We start from the raw sequence: 8,566 nt of genomic DNA, 5'->3' as shown, positions 1-8,566 counted from the left end.
ACAAATCCTGTATTTACAGTTTTATAGACGTAGTTTTTTTCACATGGTCATTTAATCAGATTTACATGTTTTTTATGAATAAAAGTTACGTGTTTTTGTCACCTGTCAAGCGGTCATTGTCAGGACTACAATGTGCCTAAATAACGTTGTTCTAGAGTCAACACTGGATCTAACCCAGCTCATGAGATAGTGTAGTGCTACAAATAGGTATCCATTTCCAGAACAAGGAAAAACCTTTTGTATTTAAGTTTACAACAACGAACATTTTATTTTAAAAGCACGACTATTTTTACAATATATACTGCCTGCTATTGCAGCAATGCTGCGCATCGGTTCCAACAGGTATTTTGAAAAAACAAAGAGCCACATCAGCGCCCACGCGCGGAGACGGTTGGCATTGCACCCCGAACCGCCGGCTCCGTGCAAAGGCGAAAAACCGCCGAAATACCACTGCTTTTCCCAAAATAATTTTAAAAAAAAATGGATGACGAGCCACAGCCCATGCCCCGGCGGGATCGTCGAGGGAGCATGTTTGAAAAGGGGTTCATCCAGGAGATCCTGCAGGACCGCCTGAAGGACACCAACCTCGAGGTCACCCATGTCGACGAGGCCGAGGAAGACGACCTGTTCCCGGAGAAGGGCGGCTCCGCGGTCTGGAAGCCCGGCCTGGGGAAGGCGAAGCTGGCCAACACCTACAGGATGGAGCCCGCGCGCAAGTTCCAGCCGCGCCCGGTGCAGCAGAGGTGCGAGGAGATAATGGGCGAGGCCTTTGGCGCGGCGACGTACGAGCCGGCCGCCTGCCGGGACTTGGCCTGCAAGGTGGCGGATGACATCTTGGGCTTCACCAAGGAGCAGGGGTTCGGGCGCTACAGGTACGTCGTCAGGATCATCGTCGGGCAGAAGAGGGGCCAGAGTGTTAGGGTGGCAAGCCGGGCGGTGTGGGACGCGGAGAAGGACAACTTCATCTCCCTGACCATCGAGAACAGCTCCCTGTTCGCAGTGGCCACAGTCTATGCTCTGTACCTGGAGTAGGTGAGGAGTCCACTGTCCAACACTGCCACCCTGTGATGCTGGTAAAATGTCGTTCCAAATCATTATCTTTCAAGGGGTTAAGAAGGACTAAGCAGCAGCAGCAGCTGTGGGAATCAATCCGATTTATATGCTTGCTTCCAATATGATAAAACATGCTGTCTGCTGCTTTGAGATTTTATAACTGATTAAAAGAAAATTGCACCTGTGCCTTATTTCACCTTGGACGCCTTGGAATGTCCCGTGCTGCCACAGAAAGTTCCCCCTGTTAGTCTGGGACAGCTGGTGGGGTTGAGATGAGGCGGTTCTCCATCCACAGGAGTACTCCAGGACTAGGGTTGAGCTCCAAACTCTTGGGGGGTATTTCCGAGCTCAGGGCCTGAGTGCAGAAGAAAAGACGCCACAAGCCAAGCAACTATAGTCACCAATTCGGACTCGTGTTCAAAGGATCCAACTGGACCAGAAACCAGCAGACACAGGGGTACACCAGGGCCAGGATGGTGTGTACACTGCCAGGGTCTTTGTTTCAATCCAGCACTCAGCTACTAATTACTTTAGAATTAAAGCAATCCTTTCAACTGAATAAAAACACCTGCAAATCCCCAAGGACTGGTGCTTTGCAAGAACAGGGCTACTGACCACTGCACTCACCTAATGAAGAGATCATGTCACCCACAGTTCCACAGATTATCTCTGCAAGAATGTCTTAGCAATGGCTGCAGTCTTTGCAACATAATGCTGAAGCATTATTATATTTCAAAAACATAACATATTATTATATTTCAAAATATAATAATATAGATTTATATAACAAAGCCTGTTTATATAGATAATATAAACAGGCTTTGAAACAAGGTAACACAAGATATCTGCAGCAGACTCAAAGTAAATGCAACAAGTAGGCAAAAGATTTTTATTTAAGCAAACATACTGAACTGCATTTGGTCCATTTCTTGAGGTCTGGATGATAAAACACTTTAACAGACCCAAATCTTACATTAACATCTGAACACGAATGATCAACCTTTAACTGAGAGCACAAACAAAAACGTAACCCCTGGCAAAGCAACATTTTTTGAAACTATACAATAATCTCAAACAAGTTCCCACATCCATTCCAGAGTTTACAAATCTGTAACAAGTCTATTGGTTAAAGGAACACAAATTTATGTTTTGGATTGAAAACATATTGTGGAACTTCACAAAAGGCATTAAAGTTGCATCAGAAATTAAGGTTGTAAGACATTATGTTCTAGAAATACAGTTCTTCTACAACAGTGAAGAAATGAACCATTGTGAGACACATTAGTTTGAAGTATGCTGTAGTTATTTCCTGTCTTTCTGTATTTCTGAATACATTCAAAAATGTTCAAAAACATCTGAAGGAATGCAAAGATATATTTGCTGCCCTGAAAATATACTAGGAATCTAAAAATTCTATTAATGACAATGAAATTCAGATTGTAATACATTTCTCCAGAAATACAGTCTGTTGTAAACAAAGTAATTTTTTCAAATGGAATGGAACGTTTTTTCCCCCAAAGCTCGATATGAAGTACAAATGCACCCTCTTTCATATACTATAGTTATAACACTACAAAGCTTATTGTAAATAGCATTTACATTCTGTTACACGAGACGCTTTTCAATTTGGAATTCAAATTGTTAATCAGCTTACAGCTTCACACCCAGTTTTGCCCAGGATGAATGAGGACCTGTATGGCTCTATGAGTCAGAGCCACTGTCACTGTGACACACTCTGAGCTGTAGCCATTAGAGAAGTGATCTCAGTGACGTCACTCCAGGCTCACCTGGCAGGTCACTTAGCACTTGTATAGCCCTAAGCTATAAGGACACTTTATAGATTCTAATGGTTCCTTTCTTATCAGTCATGATGAGGTGTCCTCGGCTATCAGCAGTCAACAGCTTTGGAGAATAACCCTGTCCTTTAAAGTTCAGAAGCTCTCGCACGAAATCTCCCCTGGGTGTCAGTAAAATGACCCTCGTGCCTTCCAACGCATAAATGTTGTCCCACTTGTCAATGCAGACACTCCGTGGCCTGAAGCTGCCGGTCTCTGCAGAACTGCAGGTGTTGATGATCTCCCCACTCCTCTTGAAAACTACAATGGATTTCTGCATGGAGACGACGAATTCTTCCCTGCTGTTTACTGCCAAAAAGACAAACTTCCCTTCAAGGGGGGAATCTGGTTCGACTCGGCCCTCCAGCGTGCCTCTAGGGTCATACAGGGAGAGGCAACAAGACTGGCCCTCGCTGACTGCGATGTACTGGTCCTGATAGGCCGCGATGGCGTATTCAGGGTGGGAGCCCCGCAAGTTGCAGACCTGAGCTATATCATCGTCCTCTGTGATTTTGTACACCCTTGCCCCGGCAGTGAAGTAGATGGTGTCTTCACAGACCGCGAGACTGAAGGGTTTAAGGTTATCCCAGTCAGTATCATTGGTGGAAAAAGTGTTTCTCACATTCCCATTTCGGATTATCTTCTTTATGAGTAAGTTACTGTTATCAGCAATAACAATGTCGCCACCCGGGGACAGGCCGATTCCGGTTATATTTTCATAGTATCCGCTGTTGTCGTCATCGGTTTCAAACGAGCGTATGAAAATTATGGAAGCTGGGTTATGGACAAGCCCAGAGTGAAGCCAAGGTAAGCTGGAGGCTAGTGGCTCTGGTGGCCAGATTGGAGGTGCGACTGGTGTCTGATTACCAGTCTCCGCAGGTGTTGGAGAAGAAGCTTTTGCTTGCGCTTCAATGCAGGGATCGTCCACTGTCTGACTGGCCACCGCCGGACCACACGGTTCAAATTTTAACTCCAACATCCCAGTTAACAACTTGTGTTGATCGGGTTCTTCCTTAATGAACAAAACAGGGGTTTTCTTCTCAACTGCGGCGATCTGGAGTCGCTGCAGGCGTTCAATGTGGCCCTGAATGGTGCTCTCCAGATCCAGGATCTCGCAATCTTTCCCCATCTGCATGACCTGCCTGGAGAAGTCCCTGGTGCTCCGTGCCGAGCTGATGTGACTCTGGAGCTCTCCTTTGATGGCCAGGTAGTTCCGTTCCTGCTGCTGGACAAACGAGGACAGCTCCTCGCACAAGGCATCCTTGCGCGCCAGGAGGAGGTCGACCAGCGCGGACACGCACCCCGAGATCTGGTCTCTAACGGCGCCTTCTGCTTCCTTCAGCCTCTGTACGGCGGAGTCCACCTCCTGCTCCTGCAGCGAGAGACCCGCCACGCTGCCATCCAGGCTGCCGATCAGCCCCTCCAGCTGGGGCCTCCTGGCTGCCAGGGCCTGGGCCATGGACAGGACCTGGTGGGTGAAGTGCTCCAGCATGCGGCAGTCCCGGCAGATGGGGGTGGAGCAGGTGGCGCAGTAGAACCTCAGGGGGTCCTGGTGGCTCAGGCAGTGGCGCTCCTGCTTCCTCCTGGCCTCCTCATCGTAGCGACCCGAGGCGTAGTCCTGCAGGCTGACCACGCTGTGGTCCACCGTCACCTTGGAGCAGCGGTGGCCCTGGGTGCAGGACGAGCACAGGAAGTCGGCGCAGTCCAGGCAGCGGGAGGAGGCAGGCTCCGGGGCCTTCCCCAGGGAGGGGCAAAGCGAGCAGAGGGCCTGTGTGTCGGTCTTGGCCCTGAACAGGTCCAGGAGGCTGTTGATGAAGAAGCTGGCTTTGGCGTTGCCCACACAGCCCTGGAGGTCAGTCACCATGCGACACTCCGGACAGCAGACGGTGCCCTTCCGTTGGTCCAGGAGCTGTTTTAGACAGGGCTCGCAGAAGGAGTGCAGGCAAGACAGGGTTCGGGGCGTCCTGTACACCTCAAAGCAGATCTTGCACCGCAGGAACTCCTCCTCTATTTGAGCAGAAAGCTCAACGTTAGTTGCTGCCATGGCTCTGGTGCTCTGATGGAGAAACAAAAAAGATTTTTAAAGTCTTTAAGATGTTATTTGCACATATAATATTTTTCCCCCCAATGAAGAGACTTGCCGAACAGCTCTAGCCTGTGCACAAATGCCTCAAATCGACCTCTGCGCTCTGGTAGTAATAGTCCTTCTTTGCAGCTAATTTGCCGATCGTTGCATTAGATATCTTAACTATATGGAGTTTTCCGAGGAATCGCTCGATTCCGTGCAAGCAGTTGACTATTTGTGAAAATAAACTGAAAAACAAAAACACGTTATTGACTTATTCAGCACTTAGTTCATTCGTTGACTAAAATAACGATTCCGTGGTACCAAGGGACTGATATCTGTCAAAAACTATTCTCACAGACATCAAGGACTTCCTTAATTATCCTGGTTTAAAGATAGGATTAAGACATTTTTGTTAAATTAAAGACCCGTTTCAGTTTTAAGTCTCTGCATTACTTTTTGACATTATTTCTGCATATGGGGGATTCAAGTATTTTAACGTGTGAAAGTGTCAAACAAATTAACATTAATTCTGTATTCTATATTCGATATTTCTTAAACGGCTTTATAATTTAATTTAAACTGAAAACGTAGTATGCTACTCTTTAAAATACTGACAAGCGCCTTTATAAGACGTTTTTAGCGAGTTCAAGTCAGAAATGGTAGAAATGTCGCCGGACTTCTTCTCTTCCTAGTTTTAAAATGTTTTGTTTACGATCGTGTGCGAGTTTTTTTTCCCCCCATACGCGTTCGTATTTTTTTAACCAATCTTACTCCTCACCTGTTCAAAAAGTCGATTTTTATTTATTTTTTTAAAAATAAAAACTTAGACCAACTACAAGTTGCGGATCTTACCTTTCAGACTTTGTCCACCTTGGAAGGGAAACGGTACGCCAGAAAAAAACGGTTTACGGTCAACTCCTACACATTCTCGATAGTACAGAGCATAAAATGTGACGTAAACCACATTATTTAAAAAAATATATATTTATATTCCTAAAGAATGGTTTTTATATTTCGGTAAGGAAGTCTGAGGTGTTCCTTGTGCTTATATTTCAACTTTCACTTTCGTTTTTCTTACAATCAAAACTTAAGGCATTCTTTGCAATTGCAGATGTGTTTTTTTTGTACACAGGGAAGTATAATGGAGGCGGCACGGTGGTGCAGCAGTTAACATTGCTGCCTGTAGCGCTGTGGCCTTTAGTTATATTCCTGGGGTGGTATCTGCTTGCAGTTTGTGTGTTCTCCCTGTGTTTATGTGGGTTTCTTCTCACAGCAGAAGGGAGACTGCTAGGTTAATTAATTGCCTTTTGGAAAAACTAGCCCTGTTGTGAATGTGCTTGTGTCTGTGTTTATATCTGTCTGCCCTGCGATGGACTGGTGTCCCGTCCAGGTTGTATCCTGCCTTGAGACCTTTGCTGGCTGGGATAGGCTCCGGATCACCTGCAACCCCGGACTGATGGATGTATGATGGAGAAGCTTTGTTTCTTGTTGAAGAAGATGACCCCTGTGTGATTTTTTTCACCCCAGGTCCTAGATATTTGTTTCAGGTAAGTGGTCATGAAGACACCATACTCACTATATTTGGTACTCTGCTGCATACTGGAAACCTGTGCTGATTGGATGGCGTTAAGAGCAACCCAGGACTGTTTGTTTCAGCCCCCAGAGAGCAATGAAGCGTATTGATACAGTCACACAACTGGTTTATCCTCAAGTCAGGAAGTTGGGCAACAATAATAATAGCATTAGTTCAATTTGGTAGGTGCGTCAGCATGCATAGGGTGCAGAGTCTTCTGAACAATAAGAGTTCAGAACAATAATTCTTTATACTTACATAGCACTTTACTGGACATCCACTCAAAACTCTTTACAGGAAATGGCGACTCTCCTCCACCACCACCAGTGTGCAGCCCCACCTGGATGATGCGACAGCAGCCATGGTGCGCCAGTACGCTCCCCGCACATCAGCTCTCAGTGGGGAGGAGAGCAGAGTGATGAAGCCAGTTCAGAGATGGGGATATTAGGAGGCCATGATTGGAAAGGGCCATTGGGAAATTTGGGCAGGACACTGGGGTAACACCCCTACTCTTTTCGAGAAACACCCTGAGATTTTAAATAACCACATAGACCAGGACCTTGGTTTTACGTCTCATCTGAAAGAGGCGGCCTTTTTTTGTTTTACCCACCCTTTTTTCTAGTGACCCCATCATCAGGACCCACACAGACCGCAGGGCGAGCGCACCCTACTGGTCCCACTAACACCTCCTCCAGCAGCAACCTTGGCTTTCCCATGAGGTCTCCCATCCAGGTACTGGCAAGGCTCCCACTAGCTAAGCTTCAGTCGATTGCCAGTTGTAAGTATCATGATGATATAGCTGCTGGCAATTCATGACAGTTATGATAGCTGACCTGGGAAGAATGTGAGGCAGGCTGTCTGAGCAGAAGATACAGGTCACGTACAGCAGGACACAGGCTGATTTGTGCTTGTCATTATTATGGTGTTAAGAATGCCCGTTTTTGACTCGCTGTGCCCCTATATTGGAAAAAACAAACAAAATCCCAGACCTTTAATACATCTCAGAAGAAAACGAATGTGGTCCTGATGCATCAATTAGGGTTACTGCAACAGCGGCAAAATACAGTGCATTAGATCACAAGGGGGAAAAGGATCCAGAGTGTAATTAGTCAAAATTGGTACTTTTTGAATTGCTACAGAGTTTAGATACCAAGATCAGTTGGTACAACTTGCGCAGAGCGATTCCATGTTATCTTTAACTGCAGTCTGATATGGTGACAATGATGACTGGAAAGATAAAGCATCACACTGCCTGCTGACATGTACTGTAAATGAGTGAGACTGCAACCTCTTCTGTAGTCTTTAATGTGGTTTAATAGCCTGTGTGCGTTCTCTATATCAGAGTGCAATAAAGGGGTACTTGGGCACCCTGGGCAAAACTTTGCATTACAGTCAGGTAAGATGGTGAAAGTATGGACATTGCTAACATGAAGTTTTGAATCTATATGCAGCCCGTTAAGGCAGAGAGTTAAGGTGTCTTTGTTAGTATTATTATTCAAGGAAATGTGTTATTCTCCTTTCAACGGTATTTCACAGTGCATAGGAGGTGAAGAAACAAAAATGATTCTACTGATTAGAACAGGTTCACTAATTCTTTCTCTGCTGCAGTGCCATTTTACTTTAATGGCTTTAATCCAAGGGGGCGCTTCAGTTCCATAAACCGTGGTTTAAGAGCTCGGACTCGGGATTTTCCGTACGCCTTCGTGCGAGGACAACTGCTGTTGTCGGGGTAACGAGAAGCGACGCCGCTGCTTGTCGCTGGTGGCAATAAGGAGGAAAGGCCCGTTCTCCTCTGTCTCTAACACTGGCTAGAAATTGACTACAGGAAGAAAACCGAACCTACAGGTAAAAGTAAAAATATTTTTTGTGGGTGTTCCAAAAATATTTTTCACTCTGGGGTTCTGGACTAGCTGGCTTTGCCGTGCAGCAGGCCCACTGAGCCCCGTTGTAGAGTTGATTATCCCACCCGGTTGAGATGGAGATTGAGTCGGCTGAATCCGTTTTGGAGAGAAGCATTTGTCCAGAAATGGAAAATGT

At 46.0% G+C, this 8,566-nt stretch overlaps 3 protein-coding genes across 5 annotated transcripts in view; 2 read left to right on the top strand and 1 right to left on the bottom strand.

Moving 5' to 3' along the window:
- Positions 1-363: 363 nt before the first annotated feature.
- On the top strand, positions 364-1,631 carry LOC148645149 (dynein light chain Tctex-type protein 2). The gene has a single exon (XM_088612785.1). The coding sequence runs from the start codon at positions 481-483 to the stop codon at positions 1,030-1,032; it is 552 nt and encodes a 183-aa protein (XP_088468911.1). The 5' UTR covers positions 364-480; the 3' UTR covers positions 1,033-1,631.
- A 297-nt stretch (positions 1,632-1,928) lies between these two features.
- Positions 1,929-6,003, bottom strand: LOC148645148 (E3 ubiquitin-protein ligase TRIM56-like). The gene is made up of 2 exons (XM_088612779.1): positions 5,809-6,003; positions 1,929-4,944 (listed from the first exon to the last, which is right to left on the bottom strand). The coding sequence occupies exon 2, from the start codon at positions 4,930-4,932 to the stop codon at positions 2,875-2,877; it is 2,058 nt and encodes a 685-aa protein (XP_088468905.1). The 5' UTR covers positions 4,933-4,944; positions 5,809-6,003; the 3' UTR covers positions 1,929-2,874.
- Positions 5,913-8,566, top strand: part of ift140 (intraflagellar transport 140 homolog (Chlamydomonas)) — a 46,855-nt gene continuing 44,201 nt past the window's right edge. The window contains exons 1-3 of one of the 3 annotated variants that reach the window (XM_088612773.1): positions 5,913-5,973; positions 6,347-6,503; positions 7,152-7,261. In XM_088612773.1, coding sequence (XP_088468899.1) covers positions 7,244-7,261 — 18 coding nt within the window. In that variant the 5' untranslated portion in view covers positions 5,913-5,973; positions 6,347-6,503; positions 7,152-7,243. Of the gene's footprint in view, positions 5,974-6,124; positions 6,504-7,151; positions 7,262-7,343; positions 8,375-8,566 lie in introns of those variants that run through there. The other 2 variants (XM_088612775.1, XM_088612776.1) reach the window with 2 other exon arrangements.

Source organism: Lepisosteus platostomus, chromosome 19 (genome assembly GCF_059453375.1).
Source record: "Lepisosteus platostomus isolate fLepPlt1 chromosome 19, fLepPlt1.hap1, whole genome shotgun sequence".
Classification (NCBI taxonomy): Eukaryota; Metazoa; Chordata; class Actinopteri; order Semionotiformes; family Lepisosteidae; genus Lepisosteus; species Lepisosteus platostomus.
The sequence above is the reverse complement of the archived record's forward strand: the minus strand, read 5'-3'. Positions and strand labels throughout refer to the sequence as shown.

What these genes read in the sequence shown, in the direction of transcription:
- LOC148645149 (XM_088612785.1), top strand. Translation starts at nt 481, where the DNA reads ATGGATGACGAGCCACAGCCCATGCCCCGGCGGGATCGTCGAGGGAGC.
- LOC148645148 (XM_088612779.1), bottom strand. Translation starts at nt 4,932, where the DNA reads ATGGCAGCAACTAACGTTGAGCTTTCTGCTCAAATAGAGGAGGAGTTC.